The sequence below is a fragment of the Muntiacus reevesi genome, chromosome 10, assembly GCF_963930625.1.
Source record: "Muntiacus reevesi chromosome 10, mMunRee1.1, whole genome shotgun sequence".
Classification (NCBI taxonomy): domain Eukaryota; kingdom Metazoa; phylum Chordata; class Mammalia; order Artiodactyla; family Cervidae; genus Muntiacus; species Muntiacus reevesi.
In genome coordinates this window covers 74,777,337-74,804,192 of record NC_089258.1, presented here as the reverse complement: position 1 = coordinate 74,804,192, position 26,856 = coordinate 74,777,337, and the positions used below count along the sequence as shown (strand labels likewise).

General features: G+C 46.8%; 4 protein-coding genes across 5 annotated transcripts in view; 1 reads left to right on the top strand and 3 right to left on the bottom strand.

Moving 5' to 3' along the window:
• ADAM9 (ADAM metallopeptidase domain 9) overlaps positions 1-2,276 on the bottom strand; it is an 88,714-nt gene extending 86,438 nt beyond the window's left edge. Inside the window, exon 1 of the mRNA XM_065947102.1 lies at positions 1,978-2,276. Within this exon, the coding sequence (XP_065803174.1) occupies positions 1,978-2,074 (97 nt within the window). The 5' untranslated portion in view covers positions 2,075-2,276. The remainder of the gene's footprint in view (positions 1-1,977) is intronic.
• Positions 2,277-2,571: 295 nt separating this feature from the next.
• On the top strand, positions 2,572-10,039 carry TM2D2 (TM2 domain containing 2). Its single transcript, XM_065947201.1, has 4 exons — positions 2,572-2,916; positions 3,745-3,832; positions 6,530-6,645; positions 8,110-10,039. The coding sequence occupies exons 1-4, from the start codon at positions 2,690-2,692 to the stop codon at positions 8,321-8,323; spliced, it is 645 nt and encodes a 214-aa protein (XP_065803273.1). The 5' UTR covers positions 2,572-2,689; the 3' UTR covers positions 8,324-10,039.
• An 801-nt stretch (positions 10,040-10,840) lies between these two features.
• HTRA4 (HtrA serine peptidase 4) lies at positions 10,841-21,510 on the bottom strand. The gene is made up of 9 exons (XM_065947313.1): positions 21,030-21,510; positions 20,276-20,375; positions 19,171-19,375; positions 17,770-17,964; positions 17,100-17,132; positions 15,719-15,833; positions 15,019-15,076; positions 14,380-14,475; positions 10,841-11,006 (listed from the first exon to the last, which is right to left on the bottom strand). Exons 1-9 carry the CDS (start codon positions 21,508-21,510, stop codon positions 10,841-10,843), a joined length of 1,449 nt encoding a protein of 482 aa, XP_065803385.1.
• Positions 21,511-21,835: 325 nt separating this feature from the next.
• The window catches only part of PLEKHA2 (pleckstrin homology domain containing A2), a 66,718-nt gene continuing 61,697 nt past the window's right edge, over positions 21,836-26,856 (bottom strand). For both annotated transcript variants that reach the window (XM_065901504.1, XM_065901505.1), the window contains exons 11-12: positions 26,126-26,203; positions 21,836-25,694 (exon numbers count right to left, since the gene is read on the bottom strand). In XM_065901504.1, the coding sequence (XP_065757576.1) occupies positions 25,332-25,694; positions 26,126-26,203 (441 nt within the window). In that variant the 3' untranslated portion in view covers positions 21,836-25,331. The remainder of the gene's footprint in view (positions 25,695-26,125; positions 26,204-26,856) is intronic.

Here is a 26,856-nt window from a genome sequence, read left to right as displayed (position 1 = left end):
TCTCTGATGTTGCTGCTGCTAAGTCGCTTCAGTCGTGTCCGACTCTGTGCAACCCCATAGACGGCAGCCCACCAGGCTCCTCCGTCCCTGGGATTCTCCAGGCAAGAATACTGGAGTGGGTTGCCATTTCCTTCTCCAATGCATGGAAGTGAAGTCGCTCAGTCATGTTCAATTCTTCTCCACCCCATGGACCACAGCCTACCAGGCTCCTCTGTCCATGTCCATGGGATTTTTCAGGCACGAGTACTGGAGTGGGTTGCCATTGCCTTCTCCATCTTATCTCTCTAGACTCTTGCGAAAACCCTTCTGCTTTGAATTCCTGTCCTAGAATATTCACCCATACAGATCAGTTCAAATATCACTTTCTCAATAAAACCTTCCCCTACATTCTTCAGATAAACACAGCACATTTGGTCACTCTATGCCCCTCCACAAGCACTGAGCTAGGTGTTCATAGGAGTTCGATGACGGCTGATTAAATTTTGAAAGCATATATGTGCTTAAGTGAGGGACTGTTAAACTATAAACTGTTTAACTATAAACTGTTGTTAAAAAACAATAAGCTGTTGTTAATAAACAATAAGCTGTTGTTAAAAAACATAAGGATAGTCCATCCATCTATATGCAGCAATGTAAAAAATCAATACATAAACTTTAAAAATCAGTCTTATTTAAAGTATTCCAAACAGAATCATGGATTACTAAAACTCCAGATGTTTAACCTACTTCCCCTTAAACGCTGGTAAATGTTAACCATGTATTAATAGAACACCATAGCAAAAACAGTTTCAAACAGAAAAGATTTGGTACCTTCCCAGTCAAGAAAGTTTCAGTACTGAGAGCTTTAAAATTCCTGCAATGGTGCAAATTTTCTTAATTGAAAAATAATAAAATAAGGAAGAAAAAAAAATCTAAATTTAGTCCTGCACTGAAATCCTCATCTTTGAAAAACTCTCAAGATAACGATTTAGTAGAAACCCCATTCTCCATAATACTCTATGGCTGATAAAGAAAACACAGCCACGCAAACAATAATTTAACACGAGCCAAAACAAAGAAAGAGGTGTTGTCAGAAAGAAGCTAGTGTTGGCGATTTAAATGTTTCCACTATGTCTGAGCATCTCCAATACAAATACCTTATGTATTTAAAGGAAGTTTCATAAGTCAAAAGCTATTTCACATAAATGATTCAATTCTTACCGTAAGCCTGTGACTTAAGCAGAGCAGGGATTATCTGCCTGGATTTCAGACCTTACCAACCCACTAAAAACGGAGATAAAAGACTGGCTATAAAAATGTAGCACTTCGTTTCCAAAAAAAAAAAAAAAGAGAGAGAGAGATATTCTTACTAGAACAACAAAATGCCCCCCCCCCAAAAAAAGCAATCCCCCCCTTCTCTTATTTCATCACTAAATTCAGTCCTGTGGTACCTTACTGGTGACTCCGCTAATAAAATGATGGTCAAAATTTCATATCATGAAAACCTGGAGCAAAAAGTTCCATCTCCCGGTCTCTTTCCCAGTGACATTTACCCTGCAAGCAAACCCCAGCTCCATTTCTCAAAAGCACTTCTCAAACCCTCCGCGAGCGTTTAGCCAGCCTCCCAGGCTCTCAGCCGGGCCCCTGAGGTTCGGGGTCGGACCGAGAGTCGCCCCGGGAGGGTCTTGGGGGGTGGCACCCAGCTTGGCGCGAGACTGGGGGTCGGACTCACCCCCAAAAGGCTCTGCTCGGCAAGAGACCGAGGACTGGGAACCAGACCCGACAACAGTGCCCAGGAGAACTGGGGGCGCCCAGACCCGGAGCCTCGGGTCCGAGCCCCGGTCCACAGGCAGCCCAGCGGCTCCGCCTCCCAACTCGCGTCGGGTTCCAGTGCCCAGGCCAGGCCCCGCCACTCTCAGGCACCGCGGGGTAAAAACTCCGAGCATCCCGGCCCTAGGAAACTGGAATCCCGAAAGGTCCCTGGGGGCGGACACCCACCTGACCGAGCCCCACCGAGGGCCGGGCTCAGCAAGCCCACCAACAGCAGCCACCGGACGCGGAGAGTCTCAGGGGGCGAGCCCACGCCCGACCCCATCTCAGCCCGAGCCCGCAGGTTCTCCTCAGCACTCGGTCGCCCCTGCCTCCGCCCGCTCCACGATTCCCCAGCCCCGCCAGGGCCCCAGGGCTGGCAGCGATGCGCGCGCGCTCGGCACTGACGCAACTCGGCTCCGGTCCGAGCTCGCTCCCGACGCGGCGCCCGCTCGCCTGACTGACGTACGGAGCGCTCCGTCCCGGGCGAGTGAGAATGGGCTTTCTCTCCGGTCCCCTCAGACCCTCTCAGGAGCCGGCCCCGCCCATCGCCACTCGCCCCGCCCTCCTGCTTCAAGGCCCGCCTACTCCGGGGCGGGTCGAGAGAGCCTACTGGAAGAAGCACTCGTCACGGAAAAGGAGGAGGAGCGTGAGCCCCAGAAGCGGAATTGACCCGCAGAAACGAAACGCAGCCCCGCCTCCTGCGCAGCCTTTCCTTATTGGCTGTCTGAGTTGGGCGGGACGTAAAAATCTGGGCTCCCATTGGCTGTTTGGCATCGAGGCGTGGGGCTCCGCGGAGAGGCCTTGACCAGGCAGGGCTTGGGGCCGCGGTTGCCGGCTTGGGGCAGGAGTTCTGGGGCAGGAGTTCTGAGCCCGGATCTCCGCCTCTGCGCCCGGGAAGATGGTGCTGGGGGGTTGCCCGGTGAGCTACTTACTTCTGTGCGGCCAGGCGGCTCTGCTGCTGGGGAATCTACTGCTGCTGCATTGTGTGTCTCGGAGCCACTCGCACAACGCCACCGCCGAGCCCGAGCTCACATCCGCTGGCGCCGCCCACCCGGAGGGCTCCCCGGGCGCTTCGAGCTGGGAGTATGGCGACCCCCACTCTCCAGTCATCCTTTGCTCTTACCTGTAAGCTACCGGGTCGTCGAGGCGGGTGGAGATGGAGATGGAGGGCCCTGGGATACACGGGGGTTGTGCGGGGGGACCGGGGGAGGGAGGCTTCTTTATTTTTCCCCCCGAGTCCCTCTCCACCTGGAGGACCTACCTGATCGTCGACAAGTGGGAGGAAAATAACCATGACAGATTTCTCACTCAACGCGCTGCTGCAGGGGAAAACCCCTCTGTGTCGGTAGCTGATCCTTTGGGCTCCCCAAAGAGGAGAACTAGGGAACAGTGACATTATATAGCCTGCGCAAGAAGGGTACGAGGTTGTACCTGCTCCCTTTAGCCGAAGGAGACACCCTCGTTCGTGCTGGTACTGAGTGGTGCACAAGTGGAGTAAATCACTCGTCTCTACATGGCACCTACTTAAAAAAATAAAAGCAGTAACCTTAGCGTTGCAGAACCAAGTCAAAACTTTCAACGTCTCTTTTAAGTCAAATAAGAAAAGGCTTTTGAAAAATGCAAGAGAACTGGGAATCCTTTGGCCTGGATTTTGCCCCCATAGCCTTGTGGCTGTTTACCTAGGGAAGAGATGAAGCCTAGGCAGAGGTAGAATCGCTGTAGAAAAAGGACCAGAAACACCCCTCATCCCCACCCCGCCCCAACCAAAGGGTCACTGGATGGCTGTTTGGCCTGCTGTCCTTCAACCTAATTGACAGCGTCTCTTGTCTTGGGGAAGACTCAGAGGGATAACCCCCAGAAAATTTGCAGAAATGTCTCTTGCCTGTTATGACTATGTACATGTAAACAGCCATTTAGAAAGACCTTAATGATGATCTTACTGGTGATTTACAGACCCGATGAATTTATAGAATGTGAAGACCCAGTGGATCATGTTGGAAATGCAACAGCATCCCAGGAACTTGGTTATGGTTGTCTCAAGGTGGGTTTTTGTCTGGTTTTATAAGCAAACTCTTCCATAGAGAAGCAATATTGCCTAAATGCTATTACAGAAAAGTATGAGGAGTTATTTTTTTTTTTAATTCATTGAAATGACTGTTACTGAACATTTCCAGCATGGTCAGGGTCAGTGGCTGAACAAGACATTTAGTCTTCTCAGAAAGAAGCAGGCTCTGTGCCCAAACTACTCAGGTGCAAAGACCAATCTGTCTTTGGTTCCTTTGGCCATTGTGATTGACAGATTTGAAGCTCAGATATCACCCCTGACTACCCTTCAAGGCACGTACTTTCCTGAAAGAGCAAAAGGAAGGTTTATGCAATTTCTAAAACTGATGCTGGATTGAGCAGTATCTTCGTTACATGTACATATACATATACATTTGGGGCAAAGCTCCTCTTGCCAGTGACCTTTCTTTTCACTAGGCAAGCAGTTTCCACCACGTCCTTAGGAAATAGATCAGGCCTATCAGTATACTTCCCTGGTGGCTCAGTGGTAAAGACTCCGCCTGCTAACACAGGAGACCCGGGTTCCATCCCTGGATCAGGAAGATCCCCTGGAGAAGGTAAGGGCAACCCACTCCAGTATTCTTGCCTGGAGATCCCCATGGACAGAGGAGGGCTGTCCCCTGGTGGGCTCCAGCCCATGGGGTCACAAAGAGTCAGACACACTGAGCGACTGACACTTTCACTTTTCATCATTATATGTCTTTGTAGGGGGTTGTAGCATTCAGGAGCAGCCTTGGATAACAGTGGCCTCTTAGAATGAAAAGAAGCCCTTCAGTTCCATTAATAATATACCTGAAGCTGGATGCATGCTTCCTAGTCAGTCTCCCCAGAACCAACCAAGTTTACATACTTCCTCCCCTCTGTGGACTCACCATTATGTTATTTTATGCTGCATAACGCAAGTCAGGACACTGTCAGCTATAAGAGAATTATGGGGAAATAGTCTTGTTACTAAATCAGACACAGGGAAATACACCTGCAAGTAACAAGGCCAAAAAGGCAACTCTTGCTGCAATCACAAGTAAAGAAATACTTTCAGTACAATGAGATTTTGTTCTATGGGTGATTATTGATAAAAGTTTGAGCGTTGTATGCTCATGTTCAGTCACTAAGCCGTGACCAACTCTTTTGTGACCCCGAGGACAAGCCACCAGGCTCCTCTGTCTGTGGGAATTCCCAGGCAAGCATCCTGGAGTGGGTTGCCATTTCCTTCTTCAGGGGATCTTCCTGACCCAGGGATCGAACCCTGGGTTCGATCATCTCCTACATTGGCAAAGAGGTTCTTTACCACCAAGTCACCAGGGAATCCCAGAGTATCGTATAGAGATCAGTCTGAGCACCTTGACAGGATCAACCCAGTGTTTAATGAAAATGGGCAAAAATAAGTGATCTCTATACAATACTTACTTTTGCCCATTTTCATTAAAACACTGGGTCGATCCCGTCAAGGTGCTCAGACTGTCACTTCCCCCAGAAGTCCTGGGGGCCTGTCAGCATTCGGGCCCCCATGTCCCAAGGGAGGGGCAAACGTAAACATCCTCATGTTCCACCCACTTCCCTTTGAGGAATGTTCCAGCAAGATCAGTAGGGAAGTACTCAATAAGGTACCAGTGGAGAACGCCCAGCTGTGCTGTCTCTGCTAGAATTCAGTTACACAAAGGGTCGAAGGTCTTCTTCCGAAATTTTTTGCTGGAATTTAAACTTACATACAGATACATTACGTTACTATGGCTGTGAGCTGAAAATCACAGTTTCGAGACCCGCGTAAAGTCCTGAGTCAGTTGACATGCTGAGTTCTTTCCTATCGATGTTCATTTATAATATATATAAAACAGACCTCAAATACACATTGACTTGTTTTTTAATTGGAGTATAATTGCTGTGCGGTATTGTTTTAGTTTCTGCTTTACAACAGCGTGAGGCAGCTCTATGTATACGTATCTCCCTTCTCTCCCGAGCCTCCCTCCCACCCCACCGCCCAGCCCACCCATCTAGGTCACCACAGGGCACCAGGGTGAGCTCCCTGTGGTATACAGCTTCCCACTAGCTGTTTTATACTTGGTAGCGTGTGTGTCTCAGTTCTACTCTCTCAATTCGTTCCTCCCTCTCCTTTCCCATCCCCCGCGTCACACCCACATCCACAAGTCCATCCTCTACATCTGTGTCTCTATCCCTGCCCTACAGATAGGTTCATGAGTACCATATTTCTAGATTGCACATGTATGCGTTAATACACGATATTTGTTTTCCTCTTTCTGACTTCACTCTGTATGATAGTCTCTACACATTGACTTTTTGAAGACCCGTTCCCAAATAGGCACTCATGTGCTCTTCTCTTCTGTAAATCTGGGATTAATTAAAGCCTTGTGTCCCGCTAATCCAAAATGGCATTTAATGAAACATTTTTAAACTTCTGTACTATATTATCAAAGAAGGTAGTCACAAGGAAAGAAAATGAAAAGGAGTTTATTTAAAACCATGTCCCTTGAGGCCCGACTCATTGAAAATCGCCTGAAGTATGTCACTAAACTCCTCGCTCTTTAGCACAGCTTTACCCCACCTTCGTTAGGATAGTTATTGTCCTGGGCCAGCCCTTGTTAGTTCATATGAAGAGATGGTTTATGTTGCTCGCTCTGGCTAGTGTGGTTGTTCTGTTGTGGTTGTCACCCTGCAGTTCGGGGGTCAGGCCTACGGAGATGTGGAGCACACTTCTGTGCAGTGCCGGGCCCTGGAGGGGATCGAGTGTGCCAGCCCGAGGACCTTCCTCCGAGAGAACAAACCTTGTATAAAGTAAGTACTATCTGCATGGAGTAGCTGGTACTTAGATGGAGGTAGGGCTGTTCTGCCCTCTTTTGATGTTGACTTTTTCTTTGACCGTAAGTGTTAAAGGGCAGCATGATTACCGCTGTGCATACTCCACGGACACAAGCAATGGGGTGATAACGTAGGGGACACCGAACAGGAGGCCAGAGGCTGTGAATTCTAAATGTCCCTTTCACCAATCAGCTAAAGGACCTCTGGGCACCCAGAGTCTCTGTCCCCTCCTCCACAAAATGAAGAGGTGGAACAGATGGTCCAACTTCAGAACTCCTGCGATAGGCATACGTCCTTTGAAAACAGCCGTAGAATTTCAGGAGGAAAGATTTTATTATGAAAAGTGCGGGCCTTTCTCCCTGAAAAGCAGTATTATCTTAAAGAATTACGTTATTGAGACTTCCCTGGTGGTCCGGGGGTTAAGAATCCACCTTCCAATGCAGGGGATGTGGACTCGATCCCAGGTCCAGGAACTAAGCTCCTACTTGCCGTGGGGCAGCTAAGCCCACATGCCACAACAACTGAACATGCGTGCTAAGAATGAGAAGCCTGCACACCACAGCGAAGATCCCGAGTGCCGCAACTGAGACCTGACACGGCCAAAAATTAATTAACTTTTAAAAAAACGGATTAGGGTTATTTCTGTAAACTCCACTTGAAGGCACAGAACTTATGTATACCATTTGCTGATGGAGAGTTGTGACTGTGTTAGGTGATGCCATTAAAGTATCTGCAACTGAATGTCATCACAGTATGTAAGACAGAAGTCCTTCCAAAAAGTCCCATTTTTCGGGCCATGAAACAGCAGGAGAGGGACGTGGAGATCAGTGTTCATTAGGGGCAGGTAACACCTCATGAGAGAACTACATTCAGAACTGCAGCCTCCCTCAGGATAGGAGCCTACTCAGGAAAGGGATGGGCGCCCAGACACCACTCCTACCAGGATACCTGTGCTGTAAATGTCCTTAATAGTTTCTTATCCAGCCCTACTCTGTATTGGTTCCTCTGGGTCTTCTATACCTTGTGTGAGCATGGCTAAGTCGCTCAGTCGTGTCCGACTCTGTGCGACCCTGCGGACTGTAGCCCGCCAGGCTCCTCTGTCCATGGGATTCTCCAGGCAAGAAGACTAGAGTGGGTCGCCATGCCCTCCTCCAGGGGATCTTCCCAACTCAGGGATTGAACCCATGTCTCCTGTGTCTCCTGCATTGCAGACAGGTTCTTTACCATTGAGCCACCTGGGAAGCCCCCTTCATACCTTAGCAAGTATCTTTTTGAGAATCTAGACAAACTAGAGATCTTCCTTTGGGGGAGAGGGGGTTGGTAAGAAGTCACAGAGGGACTATCTCCCCATCTTGTCACTTATGTGAAATTCACTGATAAAGCATTAAGTGTTTTCATTTTCACGTGGTAAGCATCTTCCTCTTGATTCCCTCTGTCTAGGTATACCGGACACTACTTCATAACCACTTTGCTCTACTCTTTCTTCCTGGGATGTTTTGGAGTAGATCGTTTCTGCCTGGGACACACTGGCACAGCAGTGGGGAAGCTCTTGACCCTTGGAGGACTTGGGATTTGGTGGTTTGTTGACCTTATTTTGCTGATCACTGGAGGCCTGATGCCCAGTGACGGCAGCAATTGGTGCACTGTTTACTAAGAAGAGCTGCTACTGAGGCCCAGAGAGCAAGGCTGTTGGATTCATCTGCAGGCTCAGAGCTCCTGGATGTCAGGCCTGACCAGTATTTTCCCTCATTGGATAGAATGGGTTTGGTTAAGAAAGTGGCTTCAGACTATGGGTGTTCGACCCAAATTTGACCTTGCTGACTAGAAATGACAAGCAGACAGTATTGGAAGTATCAAGTTTGTACCTTTCCTCATGTACCAAAAATATAAAGGATAGTGCTTAACTTATAAGCTGCAGAAGGGTCTCCTTATTCTTTATTTTTGTGTGTTGCTATGCCATCAACCTTTTGGAGCGGTTGGACCCAACAGGATGTTTTTGGCCTGTGCCTTTGTGACCCTGAGTCTTCATGCAGTGGAGGTCAGAAGCTGAACCAATGAAAATGTCCAGCAGAAGTAGAAACAGCAATTTTAATACACGCTGAAATTCTGACTTTCTGAATTTAAATTGCGGAATGAATGTTGCCAACCTGGAATGCTTGTTTGGGTATTTTCAATAGGTAGAATGAAACTCAATATCTGTTGTGCTTAAAGCTGAGCATCTGAAATGAGCCTATTAATAAACCCTATTGTTTCATCATTATTACTCCTGAGAGGCAATATATCCAGTATAGTAATTCCCTCTAATGTCCAATTATGTTTTGAAAGCCAACAGTTCCAGACATGTCTGGGTTCAGCTATCCTCTTGGCACAGTTTTCCTATTGAAAAGGTATCATTTACCAATTTAGAAAGCCCATGTTATAGACTGATTAAAAAAAAATCATACAAGTAACTCTAAATCTCTTCTTCATGATTACATAATATAAAATGAAGAGCCTCACATCCTTGGAAAGAAAAACAGACTCTTCCTTAAAGGATCTTACTGCTGAGTGCTAGATAGAATTAGGATGTGACTTGTGGGAAACAAAAAGAAACTGGACACATTTGTCAAAATAAGCATGGTACCAAAGTCTTTCACTGTGGGCTACAGTGGTTAGTCATAGGGAAAGAGACAGCCAAACTTTCCAGTTTCCACATCACAGGGGATAAAAAAAAATGTTCTAAACTTGTGGTTTTTAAAACTTAGTTCCCATCCCTTACAATCTGAGTTGAACAGAACTGTTAAGTGTAAAGTAAAAGGGGGGTTTACAAAGAGCCTGCTATTTGGGCAACATATAAATTCTAGGAGCAATTAAGGTAGAACCGCTCAAAGTTTAGTCTCGTAATAATTGACATAAAAGCCAAGAATCCCAGTTAAAATAACTGGATACTCTTTATCATTATGAAGCAGTTTTCCTGAAAGTTTCAGCTTTATTATCCCTGATTAATATGACTGCTTTTATGGTATTAAATGGTGGCAACTATGTAAAAGTGAAAACAGATTATTCTGTTTTGTCTTGAAAGTTCTGTACCACATTGACCTCAACTTCTTCATAACTGTAAATTACTAGATTCTTATTTATAATCTCTACAGTCTAAGGCAATATATCTTAAATTGCTGTGGGTCCTGAAGAAATTGAACCTTCTCCCCAGAAAAATGCACATAAACTTAAAATTTCTGCATAGAACTTAAGAGAGTTCAAGGATGCCCCTTTTTAAAAAGAAAAACTCACTTTTAAGAAAAATCTGGAAAACTAAAATTGAAATCCTGCCCCAAATAAGATAGTACTTTAAACCACAAATCCTGCTTCATCTCACACTTAAAAAGAAAAACTCCTTAAAGATATTCACAGACCCCATCAAAAGTTATTTTTAAAAAATAAATAAATAAACTGTGGCAGCTTTCAGACTCAAAATCATTGATCATGAATGTTTCCAGGAAGAAGAACTTGGGTAAAGAGGTAAAAGTCTGTAAATTATTAAAGTTTCTATTTTATAGAATATTTTATGGAAGCCCTCCTCACAGAAAAGCTGCTGGGAACCAGAGTTGTTTCCACTGCTAGCTGACAACCTGAGAATCTATATTCCTCTGTGACCATCCAAATTTGTTAGTTTCAGTGTGACTTCTAGGTGATGAGCATCCTCTGTATTTACAAACCCTGGCCAAATGTGATAAACCTGAAAAACTGTTTGAGTAAAGGAATGATATTAAAAATGTGATTTCCTTTGGTCATCAGTTTCTTAATATTGGTAGGGGTGTGTGTGTGTGTGTGTGTGTGTAGTGTTATATCCAGTTTATGGCTATAGAGAAGTTTTACAGTACTAAAGTGTCCTTCCATCAAGGATAAATTAGAAACTTCCTATTCTCAGTTGTTTCCTGTCTTTAAATAAAAATGTATCAGCTCCCCAGACTTCCTGGCACCATGTCCTTCTACTTGCCTTAGGCTTCTTAGCAGCAGTTCTAACACCCCCAACCTGATGGTTCTGGAATGTGTGTATGTGTGTTCTAAAGCATACATTTTTCTTTAAAAGAAGGAGATCCTAAAACCCCTTGCCATCACTGGCACATCTTCAATACAAACCAGGTAATGTAGCTTTGGTTTTGTTAGATAATTTATCTTTAAAGCAAGGCTCTTAATTGATTATCTCAGGTGTGACTGTCAGAATCAAAGTTTGACTTTTCCGACGAACCAGGAGGGAAAGTGAATCATTGGCCTTAACAGCTTCAATCACATCAGTTGTCGTGGTGACAGGCAGTCCGTTTATGCTGACAATTACATCATGGTCTTTCAACCCAGAGCTGAGAGGGGAGAAAAAAGGACCATGAAACTGTAAGAGTTTGACTTGATCCCCATCTAGAATTTAATGTCTGTCCCTTAAGTCACTACTATCGTGCTGACGTTAAGCATGCAAACCAGGGAACCAGAAATAGCCCCCATCCTTCCAAATGTGCCACTTCCCTGCTAGCTCAGACAGTAAGGAGTCTGCCTGCAATGCAGGAGACCTGGGTTTGATCCCTGGGTTGGGAAGATCCCAAGGAAATAGCAACCCACTCCAGTAATTCTTGCCTGGAAAATCCCATTTTGGGAAGAGCCTGGCAGGCTACAGTCCATGGGGTTGCAAAGAGTCAGACACAACTGAGTGACTTCACTTTCACTTTTCACTTCCAAATATGCGCTGCAGAATCACTGGAGGACAACAACCCTATTCACCTTTCTAAAATTCATATTCCACCAGAATCACATGTATGAAATTTGCTCTTCCCATATGTTAGATTTGGTTTGGAATAGTGAGTTGAGCTTTTCTTTCCTGTTAACCCCTGATCTCACTTAACCTGAAACATACCCTCAACCTTACCAATAAATATGAAAAGCCCAAGCAATACATATTTTTCCGGGCAATTACACTCTGATCAGTGGGATGTTGACAGCCCACTTAACTGCCCCACCTTCACCTAGAGTTTATGGACCTGGAGGGTATGCTGAGCTGTACTACGGAAGCAGCTTCCAGAAAGTCAAAAACCAGTCACCAAGCTCCAAGCTCTAAATATTTAAGGCTCTGATACTAGGCTTCTTTCCCTCAAAGTTGTGATTATATTCAGCCTCCAACATATTTGTTTCACATAGAATATATGTTCTAGAAACAAAACGTTCCAGATACAGCACAGTAAATATATAGTCATGTGGACAATCTGTCTTAAAGTCAAAAACAGGCCGGAAGTCAAATTAAATGACCGCAGGAGACACCATTTGAGGGAAATGGCGGGGGTGTGGGTGGGCTTTGGTGGAATTCCCTGGCAATTCAGTGGTTAGGACTCTGTGTTCTCACTGCCAGGCGGCCAGGTTAGACCCCTGGTCAGGGAACTGAGATCTCAAAAGCCACGAGGTACAGCCCAAAAAAAAAAAAGAAAGAGTGAGGAATAGGAAGCTGAGAAGCCCAGGGAAGAAATCAGAATGTGGGAGGATTATCAGGGTATGTGGAGTTTATTTTTTAAAAAAAAGAAGAAAAGCGAAAACAAATTTAAAGGAAGTGCATACGAAGAGAAGTTCAAGGATAGAGCTAAAAGCAGAGAAATCCTTGAGAACAAGGGCAGTTGCTGGGGGCAGGGGCGTAGGTGGGGGCGTTGGTGCCTGGTACGGTGCACAAAGAAAGAAGTTAATTCAATAGTTCTGTAAGTAGAAAAAGAAACTTGTAAAGTATTACTGGATGCAAACTATGCATCAAACATGGGGAAGTGGGGCTCAGACAGAATAAGCGACCTTCCCCATGACTGTCAGCTTGTAAGAAGCTAAAGTAGGATTTCATCCTGGATGTTTCAGACTTGAAAACCCATCTTCCTGCTAGTCACTCTGCCTCTCAGAAACAATAACAGCAGCCGCAAGAGTAGGGTAATACAGGGACCAAGCCGGGTCCCACATCCCTGCCTTCTGACTTCCAAGGAAATTAACCTCTGCACCCCATTTGCTGCCTCAGTAAAATAATACCTATATCCCAAAATTACTGGGGGCTTGAACAAGTACATAAGACCCTTTAAATGATGCCTGACACAGTAGGTGGTTGATAAATGCCAGCTGTTATTACCGGAATTGTTATCACTATTATAAGTGGGTGACACCAGGAATATTTCCAGTTTATCAGAATTCAAGCCAGCAGCAATTCCCACCGTGTAATGTGCACCTGAATCCCCTGAAGATCTTATTTAAAAAACAGATTCTGATTCTTTCTAAACATTTTATTTTATACTGGAGTGTGTTGTATTAGTTTCGGTATACAGCACAGTGATTCAGTAACGCCTACACGTATCTATTCTTTTTCAAATTCTTTTCCAGTGGTACTCCTGTCACTCTAAAAAGCTCTAGTTGATGCCATTGTTGCTGGTCTACAGACCACATTTTGAGGAGCAAGGACTGAAGAGCTGAAAGAAATAGCTTTGGCCTTGAACCAAAAGTTAAAAATAAATGGGGGCAGGGACCCAGAAAGTCTAGAAAAGCCAATGGCAAGTCAAATATAGTAACTGGAAGCCTAACACTCAGCTGTTCCCAACAGTTAGTACCCTATAGATTCTTGCCCTATGAAAAGAGTTAACTTAATCTAAGCAGACAGTCGAGCTCTTAAAAAAACAAAAACGGTGAGGGAAGGATATGCAAGAAGCATAAGAGAGAGACCAGGAGAATAATTGTACGCCGAGTCATCTTTTCTCTCAGTAGTTACTGGAAATCTCTCAAAATGTCTCTAGCCTTTGCTTTATTCACTTTATGCACTTGTTTAGTGCTGGCCTCTGATAGTGTCAGAGAATTCTTTAGTGTCATCCAGGATTTTAAAGTACCTAAAATATGTTCCTAAACTCCTAACCCTCCAGATTGTTCTGATTCTTATTAAGTAAGGTAGCAAAAGAATAGATTTGGAAATTCTAGCAAAATTAATTTAAATTTCTGTGAACTGGTAGCCACATTAAAAAAACTTTTTCTGTAATTTTTAAACAGATGAAACTATATAATATATATATATATAATATAAAAATGTACTTTAATGTCAACTATATATCTAAAATATCATTTTAACATGTCATATTTTAATAACTATTATACATATTTTACACTCTTTGAAATCTTCTAGAAACAGCATATACCTGATGATAATTTCTTCCACAGTGCAGTTATTAAAGTAAAATGCAATCTTCCCAGAACAACAACAGAAAAAGGTATGCTTCATGGGAAAACATTTTACATTGCTTCTGTTTTTCTTTGTTTTAATTATCAATTAAAATTAAGTAAAATGCAAAGTGGTGTTTCCTAGGTGACTAGCGGTGAAGAACCTGCCTGCCAATGCAGGAGACCTTAACAGAAGCAGGTTTGATCCCTGGCTTGGGAAGATCTCCTGGAGAAGGGAAATGGCAACCTACTCCAGTATTCTTACCTGGAGAATCCCACGGACAGAGGGGCCTAGTGGACTGCAGTCCACAGGGTCATAAAGAGCCGGACAGGGCTGAAGCGACTTAGCACGCAAGCATGCACAAAACGTAAAATGCAGTCGGCCAGTCACCCCACTCAGGTGTTCAGTGGCGGCTGGGGGTGGAGCCCAGGGTAAGGGACAGGACCCTGGATCCTACGTTTACCACGGGACACATCTAGTGAGAACGGAGGAGCCTGGGCCGAGGCCTGCATTGCTCTTACCTTTCAGCAGCTGTTCCTTGAATCACCTCATGGACAAAAACCCCAGAAGTCACGTCAGGGAATTCTGGATCTTGCCTTTTCATTTCCTGAAGCAGGCTAGGAAGAGTGACAAGTTTCCCCAGGAGGTTAGGAAGCACAGTGAGCTAGCCCTGGCCCGCCCCTAGCTCTCAGCGGGTTCTCTGCTCAGCCCAAGGCTCACGCCAAGGGGACAAGGATGCCATCTAGCTGGTCACAGGGCCGAAGTCATTCTTCCCCTGATTCTCGGTGCCAAAGCCTAGAACCACTGGATGTTATAAAGTGTGGCCATAGTGGGACTTCCCTGACAGTCCAGTGGGTAAGACTCTGAATTTCCACTGCAAGGGGGACAGGTTCAATCCCTGGTCGGGGAACAAAGATCCCACATGCCGCGTGGTGCAGCCGAAAGAAAAATAAGTAAATAAAAAAAATACAGCCACAAGTGAAAGAGTCCAATGGAAAGTATAGTGCGTCGGTGCCGGCAGATGCGGTCACCGACTCCGTGACAAGCGGTAGGTGATTCTTCCGCTGCTGACCACATCCTCTACCTTCCCCGTGCAGACTCCCTATCTGTAACTTTTGCTTCTGAAATACACCCCAGACATAGTCAAAGCCCGTTCTTACTTCATCGTGAGGGGTAGCATGCGCAGACCCAGATACTTCTTCTGTGAGAGAGCCTTTCCTGGAAAGGAAAATTATAATGTGTTACTGACAACAAGACCTCTCTCCTTTTGGCAGAGCTTAAAAGACCCAGAGTCACAGAATATTCCTTCCAATTATAACTGCCCTCTCAGGCTGTCGGCCAAGACAAACGTGCTTCAGAGAACCTTCTTCATTAGCGCAGACTCACCGCCCCACTTCCAGCCCTGGGTTTTCCTTTCCACATCAATTCAATTCGAATATTTCTGGATACACCTCATGCCAGGCCTTGTGCCTGGCCCCTGGTATTACTGCCTGACCCCACTGTGATCGGAGTTGGGTCTAACATGAAACATAACTCTGTTTTCTACGGAACTCGAAGGAGTGTCTCCGCCACAGGTAAGGCCTTTGAGGGCTCCTGAAAAGCACTGGAGGGGAAGAAAAAGGTGAAAAGTGAAAGTGTTAGCTGCTCGGTCACGTCCAATTCTTGTCGACCCCATGGACTGTAGCCCGCCAGACTCCTCTGTCCACGGACTTCTCCAGGCAAGAATACTGGAGTGGGTTGCTATTTCTTCCCTGACCCCAGGGATCAAAGCTGGGTCTCTTGCATTGCAGGCATATTCTTTACCATCTGAGTCACCAGGAAGCCTGAAGAGGAAAAAAAGTCCGAACCAACTCCCCTTACCTTTCAACTGGCGCTCATGGAATTCGGCCAAGAACTGCCGAATGCGATCCGAGGGAATTGCAAAGGAGATTCCTGCAGTCACCTTCAGCGTGTTTATGCCAATCACATCACCATCCTGCCAAAGGAGGGGACATTGCTCAGCTGCCCAGGCAAAGGAAGGAGAGAAGCTTAGGGATGCTTAGGGTGGAGCAGCAGGTGGCATCTTAGGGGACCAGCAGTTTGGCGGGTTACAGAGGGGACCTACTCCAGTACAGATTCCTTTTTTTTTTCCCTTGCTCAAATTACATTGATTTTTCAAAGTGAACCACAGTTTATATTTCAACACAGATAAGAGGATAAGGAATATACGCCTTTCCATTCCTTAAATGAGACTAAAAATAAACATGGAAAAGGCAAAAAGCTGTTGACTTTCAGTCACACTTCAATGAAACTATTCAGAAGATTCGGCAAATTGACCTTAAGAACAAAGATTCCCTAAACATAATTTACGAAGTGGGAAATACTTTTTCTGAATTTCATCATCCCTTAGCTTTTGTTAGGTAATGGGCAGGAGACAAAAAAAAAGAGAGAGAGACTTTCTATCACACTGAAATACAGATTATAATTCAATAGGTCTGGAGTATGACTTGAAATTCTGTATTTCATCTCTGCTCTAGTAAATTCATTGTCTACTGGAGAAAAAGCAGGCCCAAAACCACGTGCAATGTTATAAGTAAAAAGTGTTCAGTAATTTCACACCCAACTCATCCTCCTACAAGCAAGTGTAACATGTAAAGAGGAACCAAAAACAACCCACTCAAAGGGACTCAGAGGCCACAGTCACAGGCTGTGTTTCAGACAGCACTGCCCTCTCAGGTTGTCACATGTATTTGAGCAAAGAGAAACCCTGGCATTGCCTCCAGGGATGTTGAATAAAAAGAATTAAGTACATGACAGAGCAATGGATTATTGTTGATGCCTTTATCATCTCTACGCAGATCAATACTAAATGAGCATTTTGGGGTGAGAGTTAGTTCTTCACATGCAGAAGCAGGAGGTCGTCAAGGATATACATCCCACAGTACAGTGGTCGTTTGACATAATTTGGGTTTAGTACCCAGGACTTTTGTTAAGTACCCAACGAAACCAGAGAACACATGGACAAGATGTAAGCAGGTGTGGAGGAACCTCGGGCACCCTCAACTGGATGAGCCCACACGCCAGGATGACAAACCCATCGTAGATCTGAAATTTTCCCAACTCTTTACTTACGGTGCAATAAGAGAAAAGCACCAGACCACACATCTCTACACAGGAGCAACATCACCATCTGCACCATGAAAGGTCAAGTCTCTGAAAGCTAGGAAGAGGTGTGAGGCAGCAAAAACACGTGGCTACTTACCAAGTTCACTAGAGGCCCCCCAGAATTCCCGTGCTGAAGACAGAATTGGAAAAAGCCATCAGTAGTTTTTTCCTGGTCATGTCTACATAGTCCCTAAAGAGGTTTATCAAAAGCAGCCTGTTCTACTGAGCCCCTGTTCCCCAGAGCAAGCAAAGGCAGGCTGCATCATCATCAATTCCAAAATCAGTGCAGGTAAGGAACAATAGGAAGAGGGGATTTCCCTGGTGGTCCAGAGGCTAAAACGCTGCACCACTAATGCAGGAGGCCCGAGTTCTATCCCTGGTCAGGGAACTAGATTCCACATGCCCCAGCTAAAGATCCCAAGTGCCACAACTAAGACTCAGATAGATAAATAAATAAATGAATATTTTAAAATTAAAAAAAAAGAACAACAGCAAAAGGACCACCACTTCCTATGGCAGCAGTGACCTCTGTGACAGACCCTAAGAGACCATCCAGCATGGTGGATGCCAGTTATCACATCACACAGGCTGACCGCTAACAGCATGGCACTCCATCCCTCCCACGAGGATAGACCTGACCTCTGAACATCCCTGAAAGGCCGAAGGGAAACAAAGGTACCCTGAAGTGTTCTTCTCACTGCATTGCCAGTGAGATCTTACTGGCCACTGCATCTTACGGGCTGAGGACAGCCACCCCCGTGACTTACATTAATAATGGCATCCGTCTGGATATAATCCATGTCCGAATCCTTCAGCCCAAGCTCTTTGCCCCCTCGCTGGGTGGTGCTGACAATTCCTGCCGTAACGGTGTTCTGCAGTGAAAACGGGCTCCCCAAGGCCACCACGAACTCTCCAGCTCGCAGGTCAGATGACTTTCCCAGCAGCAATACAGGGAGGTCAGTCTGTATGTGAGTGAGGAGGGATGAGGTGGATAAATCAAGAATGGACTCAATCAGCATTTGTGTACAACACATATACGACACGTGCTCTACCATTTTAGCACCCGCAGTCTAAGAATCGACCACGCACCTCGGTTCTACAACTGCCTGAGGCTTCTTCCTTACATTTCGACTACACCAGGCTCTCAATTGTTAAGATGATCAGACCATCTCTAAAATCTAAAATCACCGCTTGTAGAAATAATGATAAGTAAACAAAGGGAAGTTAATTGATGAAACATAAACCGATGTCAGCAGTTTACTCAGTCCCACTCCAGCTCACTAGTTTGCAAAGTTAATAAGCCACAACCAGAAAGGAGGTCACCCAAAGCAGTCTTTCTCATTGCTGTGCACATTAACTTCTTGGGAATCACACTAAGAGGTAGGTTCTCACAGACGCAGAGAATGGACATGTGGACACAGGGTGGGAAGGAGAGGGAGGAATGAATCAGGAGAGAAGCTCTGACATATACACACTACCATCTGTAAAACAGATAGCTGGTGTGAAGCTGCGGTCTAGCACTAGGAGCTCAGCTCGGTGCTCTGTGATGACCTAGAGGGGTGGGATGGTGGGGGGAGTGGGAGGGAGGCTCATGATGGAGGGGATATATGTACACAAATAGCTGACTGACTTGACTGTATAGCGGAAACTAACACAACATTCTAAAGCAATTATCCTCCAATTAAAAACTAAAGAGAAAAAAAATAAAAGAGAGCCTAGTACCATAGCATTATAGAGGAGAATAAAATAAAATAAGAAAAGGCAGATTCTGATTCAGTCGATCTGAGTTTTCTAAACACTTCTCAGATGATGTCAGTGCTGCCGGGGTGTGGACCACTTTGCATAGCAAGGAACTCAAAGCACATCTGAGCAACTTGGAATCCATTACAGTCATGTCTGGTGTTCTAAGACAGCAGAGAAATAAGTTTCCCAGAAGCAGTCTCTGTTAGAGAAGGAACTGAAGGAGAGAAAAAAGACAGCTGTGTAGTTAATAGAAATTGCTAGGGACAGACAGATGGGCACAGAAGAAAATAAACAAAAGGAGTGACAAAGAGAAAGAGAACTGGGGTGGGGGCGAAGCACGCATATACCAAGAAGAAAAGATGTGTGATCGGATGGGGGAGAAAAGACCAGCAAGTTGATGGAAATCCCCAAATACGCAGACTCACATTTGGCTCAATCTTAATTAGGGCAAGATCCAGTTTATGGTCAATGTCCTTGACGGTGGCTTCATACTGGACCCCACTTTGCAGCTCCACCTGGATCCGCTGCTGGTTAGTGAGGACGTGGGCGTTGGTAACAATGAGCCCATCCTCAGACACTATGAAGCCAGAGGCACTGGATGCAGGAACATCCTCACTGCCGAGAGGCGACCTGTCTCAGCAAGACAACAGCATAAGCCGAGGGCGGACAAATCAGGGCATCCGCCGTAGTCTGGAGGCCCGAGAAACCTGGCGTTTATCAAACACTCTCTCACCCTAGTTTCCTCAGACATTTTACTTCTCCCTGTTTCCATTCTCTCCACGTTAACTGGACTCTGTGTATTCAATGCCCTGGCCATCCCTTAGGAACAGGACTGAGAGCTGATTCCAACTCTCCTTTTCTAGGAATGCCCCCCTTTTGCTCTTCAAAGCAGCTGTCCTCTGCTTCAAAGAGAGCTAACCTAATCTTGGAGAAGGAAATGACAACACACCCAGTATCTTGCCTGGGAAATCCCACAGACAGAGAAGCCTGGCAGGCTGCAGTCCATGGGGTCACAAAAGAGTCAGACACGACTCAGCAACTAAGCCTAATCCTCGGGGCAGAAGTGGACCTAGTGCCACTTTATCCAGCACCCAAGCAGGGAGGGAGTCAGGGAAGTCTGGTCTCCGCCTAGTTACCACTACAAACTGGTCTTGTGACATATGACAAGTTTCTCTTGCCCTCTGGGTCTGGAATTCCTTTCATGCAGAAGATGCCAGGCAAGATCACCATTGAGATGCCTCCTGGCTCTTGCATTTGACCTCGAATTTGTCTGAGGGAGAGGAGTACCTCAAATTTGCAAGTTGGAAATCCTTATGACTAGGGCTTTTGGCAAAACGACCAACAGATCATACAAGGTCTTTGAGACCCTTGATTTTCTCAGGGCGGTTTTTAAGACTAAGTGATGCTGGGAGAACTAACTGATGCTGGAAGGGCCGATGCGGTGGGAGTAGGGGGGCAGGGTGGATAGAGCAGAGAGGCTCTCAGAAAACTTAGCCCAGAGGTCTAGCTTCCTCCTCCGACCCCTTTTACCTGCGAAACAGCTGTAAATGAACCACGGACGGGGCCACCTTCTCCACCACCGAGGCGATGAAGTTGAACTTGCTCCTGAGCCAGCCTGCGCTTCCGGTCCCTGCGAAGAGATGCTTTATTCTTGGGGCAGGGATTGGAGGAGTAGGACCCTGGCTGCCTGCCCGCATCGAGGATGACCTCTCAAGTCTCTCGGCCACTCCCCCGTCTTTCCCTCCCTTTCCTTTCTACGGTCTCCCTCTGTGTATTCACTGGGGTCCCCATGAGGATACACCTTGAGGAGACCTGACCTGTCATCCTGATTGGGAAATTACTTAAAAGGGAAGACGGTGGTCAACAGCTATGGGGAGAAAATTGGGGAGCAACCACATGGGAGCCAGTAACCAGACACCAAATTTCAGGAGCGTGCACGCTCAGTCGTGTCCGACTCTTTGCGACCCCATGGAGTGTAGCCCACCAGGCCCCCTCTGTCCATGGGATTCTCCAAACAAGAACACTGGAGTGGGTCGCCGTGCCCGCCTCCAGGGGATCTTCCCCACCCAGGGATCGAACCCTCATCTCTTGCGTCTCCTGCATTGGCAGGAGGATTCTTTACCCCTGAGCCACCGCACTTAAAGAGGGAATAAAATCGGGAGCTCGGAGGCACTGACTCCCTTTGGAAAGTCAGCCGGGAGGAGGCGGCGGCGAACCAGGCGATGGGAACTCGCTGCTCAAAGAAGCGAGAAGGGGGCGCCGAGAGCGCGCGCCCGCGGCTCACCTGGGTCCCCACAGCCCCCCTTCTGCACCGGCACAGCCGGGAGCGCGCCGCGGAGGCGCGCGGCGCGGTTCTCGGCGCGGAGCGCGCACAGGCTGGGGTAGGTCCGCCCGTCGCTGCCGCACACGGTCGCCCCCACCGCCGAGCAGCCGCAGGTGCCCAGCGGGCGGCCGCCGAAGCGCTGGGGCGCGCGCGGCGCGCGGCACTGCAGTCCCGGGGCGCACGGCCGGCCCAGCGGCCCGCCGCAGGCCTCGCCCTCGGCCGCGGCGCAGACCCGGCAGCACCCGCAGCGGTCCAGCACCGGCGCGGTCCCCGTCGAGCACCGGGGCAGCGGGGGGCAGCGCGTGGGTTCGCAGGCCGCGGGGCAGGGCGGCACGGGCCAGGCCCGCCCGGCCTGGACCCCTCGCCCAGTTGGCGCGGGCAGCAGCAGCCACAGCAGGACGCACGGTCCGAGCCCGGCAGGCCGCCGCAGGGGTCTGGTCATCCTGCTCGCGTCCTGCTTCCCTTCCGCCTTCCCTCTGGACCCTCTCAGATGAGCAGCAGTCTCCGGACTGGGGTGCTGCCTTCGCCAGCCCCCGACTTTAAGGGGCAGAGCCTGGCAGCCCTCACCATACCCCACCCCCCGCCGTAACCCCCCCTTCAACCCATCCTGTCCAGTCCCAGGAGATGGAGACTTGTCCTCAGCCCTTCCCCGAGCCCCCCCAGGGACCCACCTCATGAAACCAGTAACACCCAGAACGGGGGCAGACTGACAAGACACATCACCCACCCACGGACAGACGGTCAGCCTTAGGAAAACATGCACCATATTGCAGTATTTCACGTGGTTTTATTACAAAACAAGCAACAAAACAGTTTTAGAAAATTATTTTTGCTACATACCAATTAGGAGATCACATAAAATGAGAAGCATAAGAGTTTCCATGCACTCAGCTCAGGCTGCAAGTCAGTGCATTTCAGCTGAAACAGGCTGGTTCAAAACACAGGATCATACCACACCTTCTGGAACAGCGGGTAAGGGGTCAAACAGTATGGTTTGGGGCCAAATATTCACTTTATTCAAACTCTACCAGGCATGAGTGACTGTAATTCACTACTGCAGGCAATAACACAGAGAGAAAAGGGGAGTAAGGGAAAAGAAAGTGATGGCTGGTAGAAACTATTTCTGACATGTTGGAAGCTTATAAACAAAGCTAATTTGGGAAACTCAGTTTCCGAAATGCTAGTTACAGTGAAAACAAACATATCTAATCTCACAACTCAGCTACTGAATCTGCCACTTATGTATTGGATCCTTTTAGTCCATATCAGACCACAGTTACATTGTGGGGGAGGGGAGGTAAGAAAAACAAAAAAACTCCCTTCTGCTTCAAGTGACCTATGAAGTTGGACTCTGGGAGCCCAGCATTCTATTCAGAAACCGATGTGTACCTCTTCTGTTTTCACCTAAAATCACCTTACTTGATGGACATCTTAGTAGAACTGTCATCTCACAGAATGCAAAAGGCCAAACTACTTTCACCAGCCATCAGCTGACCCTGAGCTAGCAAATCCTTAACTTTCAAGAACCTGAAACTGTTAGACACAGTGGGTCAAGACCACGTCTAAAGTCTTATGAAAAACAGCAACTCAGAAAATGCTTTTATCCCATATACACATAAAAATGCAGTACCTTTTTTGGTTCCTTTTTTTTTAAAGAAACAAGACTTATTCCAGAGCCTATGCACTTAACTACTAACCGATCCTGCATCCCTGCCCTGTTTTTCCCATTTGGTTCCACTTTTCACATTTCAAACCAACACTTTGGTCGTATATGCACCATCTTTGGCTCATACGTGTAGTGACGTTAAAAGGTATGATGTGAAATTAACCAGAGGCTTAGAAACAATGGACACAAAAGGGATTCTGAAATAAGATTTGGCAATGAGCATGCCTCTAGGCTTCACTGAAGATAGTTATATTTATCTGGTGTTGGAGCTACGTTAACAACATTCTAACTGGGAATTCCCAAGTATCTGCCAACTAGAATCCTTGTTTTCCTTCTATCATGGTAATACAATCTGGATTTATGTTTAATACATTCTCAAAACAGCTCTTACTGAGTAAGAAACAGATCAGCTTACTGTAATGGCCAATTAATTTAGCAGTAGTAATCTAGCAGAGAGCTTACTGAAAAGAGAGGAAGAAATGGGTAGATTTTCACATCTGACACACCAAGAGATGACATCTTTCCATGAGTCAGGGAATGTATAAGAGATCTCAAAAGTTCCTAATTTATTTTTATTAGTTCCGTATCTCTGTGCACCTTCTTTGACCTAGCCAAAGAATTTTCTTGTGGGAACTTTGAAGATGAACCCTGAGACAAAGAACTTGAAGAATTGGGAATGGCTTCTTGAAATCGGGTGACTTGAAATATGTTGTCACCTGATTACTCATAAATAAGTAATCCCCAAAGAAGGGATTTTCAAGACAAAAGTATACAAGAAGCTTCAGAATAAAGAAAAGAGAAAGAGAGAGAAATTCAGGGTAGATTTCCTTTTTTCAAACCAGGACCGGTGGGCCAAACAATTTAAGTGAAGCTTATCACTAAAGCAGTTCAGTCAAGAAAAGTTCAGAACCTGACAAGGAAACTACCCTGCCTGAAAGAAACAGATTTCCCTTAAGCCACTAAGGATTTTCTGACCACGTGTTTTTTGCTGCCGTTGGATGTGAACATCAGAAGGGAAAGGGACTGACTTAGGTAAAAATGCTTCTCTTAGTCTCCCGCTCTATTTGTTAATTTTTAATTTAAAGACAAAAATTAACTCATCTAGCTGATACAAAGTTATAGACAGAAATGAGTCAAAATTCCCTCCCTTTAGGGAACCCTGATAGCAGTTCACCACATAAGCTGGACAGACAGATTCTCCCAGGAACACTGGAAATAGTATTTCTTGACAAATGGAAGAAGGTACATCCTAAAATACAGGATGGGAAACACAGTCTATGCGCTTCTACCTGGGAAATCTCTAGCCAGTAATGCAGAGCCTCTAAATCAATGTTTCTATGCACAGCTTCTATTTTTGTTAAAAATATAAATATCTGTCAAGGCTAACTTTGTTATCTTCTCGGTGTTAAGCACACAGAACCTCATCAGACGATGAGGTGTCCTCATGCAAGTAGACACAAGGCATCATCCAAAAGGCAACACAAAGAACAGAAAGAAATCAAATCTGCCAGGTATACTATATACAGCACTGAAAATTAGACTAGTATCAGCCCATGAAAGAAGAGCTGAGAGGCAAGGACCCGAGATAATCTGTCTTTGCTAAAAGAGACTTTTTCCTCTGTTGGGAAAACATGAATTGAAACATTTTAGCTGGGTAAACTAAACTCCATCTCTTCCTGGCACCTGCTTTATAGCAACTTTCAAACTCTAAGAGAGAGATCTGATGGATCACACAAGTGAATTACCATACACTCATCAACCCTCCAACACATTTCAGTTAACACCATATCAAGGGCAACGTCTGTTCGTTCTCAACACTGAACACTGATAATATCAGCCCATCCTAAGGGTCTGACACAGAAACGGGGCGGGCAGGTCTGTCTCTCATGGCGACAGTATTTGGGGTCAAAGAACATCTCAAAGAGAACAGAGTAATTCTCAAAATTGGCTGATGCACTGGGGTTGAATTAGTCCCCCATACCTTCAAAAGACCCCTATTTCCCTTATGGCAGTCCCTTGTGGGGGGGGGGGGCAGAATCTCCCTGGTTGACATCCGGGGCCTCCCATGAGCCCCCAGATTTTAACACCATCCCTTAGAATGTATTCTGACCAAGCTGGAGCCTGGGTCCCCCACCCCCCCCCAACCACCACCACCCCCTCTACCCTTTCAGTTGGGTTAGTTACCACCCTCCCACTTCACAGTCAAACTTCCGCTAATGTATAAGAATAGGATAAGACCAAATGACTGGCCTTAAGGTTCTGGCCTGGCCTGAAAACAAAGGGAAGAAGCTAAGACAAAGACAAGGAACTAAAAATTGGTTAGGAATGAAACTGGGCTTCCAACCTCCTCGCACCAGGTGGACCGTGGAAGTCGAGCAAGAGGCACATTGAGCAAGCCGACAGGTCTAACCTAGTGACCTTCCCAAATGAAAAACACTGCACTCATCTTCTGTAAAAAGTCAGCTGGATTCCCACTCCAGGGCTCCACAGGGATGCGAGTGCCAGGAAGGTGTCTGACTGTCCTGCGTCAGCTGGGGACACCGAGTCACGGCCCCTTGTCTGAGTCCACCCCCTCCCTCCCAGGGCACTGCGTCTCATCACACATCAGAGGTCCGTATATTTTCATCATCGAGGTTGAACACAAACGGCTTCTCCTTGGGGTGCTGGGGTTCCGATCGGTGCCTTATCCGGGAGCTGGGCGGCACCCCAGATGTACTGCTCTCCCCAAGTCGAGGCGTGAACAGAGAGTCCTCAGAAGTCTCTTCCGTGGGAAGCAGCTTTTCCCCGGCCTGGGGGACGGGTGTCCAGGGCTGCCAGGAGGAGGCCAGGGAGGGGGCTTTGCAGAGGGTCTTTCTCTCCTCCCCGGGAACCCGCCCTCTGCTCCAGGCAGAGTTGGGCCCCCCTGAGAGGCTGGAGCTTCCAGGGCGGGTCAAAGAAACGGACCGAGAAAAGGACATCTCCTGCGGAAGATAAAAGAGGGAGGGAAAAAAGAAAACTAAGGTTTCCTGACAATATTCGTCCCAAAGGCCCAGGAAGAGGCCCTCCGCCCAGGATCACCTCCTCACAGGCCCAGAGATACATGTCTACAGAAATCAACTATGTCCAGCGGCAGCATTCACTCCGCAGGTGTCAAGGACTCCCTGGGAGGGAGATGTGTAGGACACATCAGAAGCCCTGGTTCTCTATCCAACTCTACCTCACCTCCTCCAATGACTGAACAGAAATAAAAATTTGTACCCAGATCAGTGGAAAGAGAAAAACAAACAAGACAGCTTGGGGTTTCTGCTGCATCTGGGCTCCGGGCTGCTTGCCTACATCACCAAAACCCGCCCACTCGGGACAACTCATCGAAAGGCTGACAGTGACTGTGAGCAGGAAGGAAATGACTTACTCTGGGGTGGCACTTGAGGGCCTGGACAGCTGCCCCGATCTCCTTAATCCAGCTGTGCATGTCTTCCGGACTGTCCGCCTGCAAAACACCCAAGGCACGTACAGAGCCACGAACGGCACTGTGACTTCAGCTTTCACGTCTGTGACTCAATTCTAAGTTCAGAAAACCACACCATTGGAGCAGGAAGGGTTCTCAGAAATCATCCAAATAGCTTTCAGACCTCTGAGGATATTTGTTTTCCCCCAGCAAAGTTGTCTCTGTCACCTTATCAATAAAGTGGACAGTGGTTGCGAGAGAAGGAGAGCTTAGAGGTGAAGTCCCTCACCCCGTGGAACAAGATTGGCCTGGCCTCACCTCCTGTTTCACAGAAAAGTAAAAGGAGGTTCAGAAAACCAGGGCCCAAAGTTTAGGGCTGGTTTTGATTCCACTCCCCAGATACCCAAAGCAGTCATCTTTCTGTTTTACTATAGCTATCTGAACAAATAATCGCACTCCCAGCTCCAGTCCCACTGAAACCAAATCCTCTGCAAAATCTCCCAGAGAGGCAGCTTCTCCAGGAACAGGGCCCAGTTCCTGGAGAAGCTGCCTCTCTCCAAAAACAAACGATCTGGGTCTGTCCTGAGTCCCACCCAGGCCTCCACAGTTGCTAGACTTGCAGCACTTGGCTCACCAATGCGTACCGCACTGCTGAGCCCTTAGAAAGTTCTTGCCCCGGGAATTCCCTGGTGGTC

Bases quoted from the DNA above. Each gene is read 5' to 3' on its own strand.
- TM2D2 (XM_065947201.1), top strand. From the start codon at position 2,690: ATGGTGCTGGGGGGTTGCCCGGTGAGCTACTTACTTCTGTGCGGCCAG. The intron at 2,917-3,744 runs GTAAGCTACCGG...GGTGATTTACAG, and splicing joins GTCATCCTTTGCTCTTACCT to ACCCGATGAATTTATAGAAT. The intron at 3,833-6,529 runs GTGGGTTTTTGT...GTCACCCTGCAG, and splicing joins TTGGTTATGGTTGTCTCAAG to TTCGGGGGTCAGGCCTACGG.
- HTRA4 (XM_065947313.1), bottom strand. From the start codon at position 21,510: ATGACCAGACCCCTGCGGCGGCCTGCCGGGCTCGGACCGTGCGTCCTG. The intron at 17,133-17,769 runs GTAAGTCACGGG...TTCTGTCTTCAG, and splicing joins AGACGGATGCCATTATTAAT to CACGGGAATTCTGGGGGGCC. The intron at 11,007-14,379 runs GTAAGAGCAATG...CTCCCCTCTCAG, and splicing joins CAAGGAACAGCTGCTGAAAG to CTCTGGGTTGAAAGACCATG.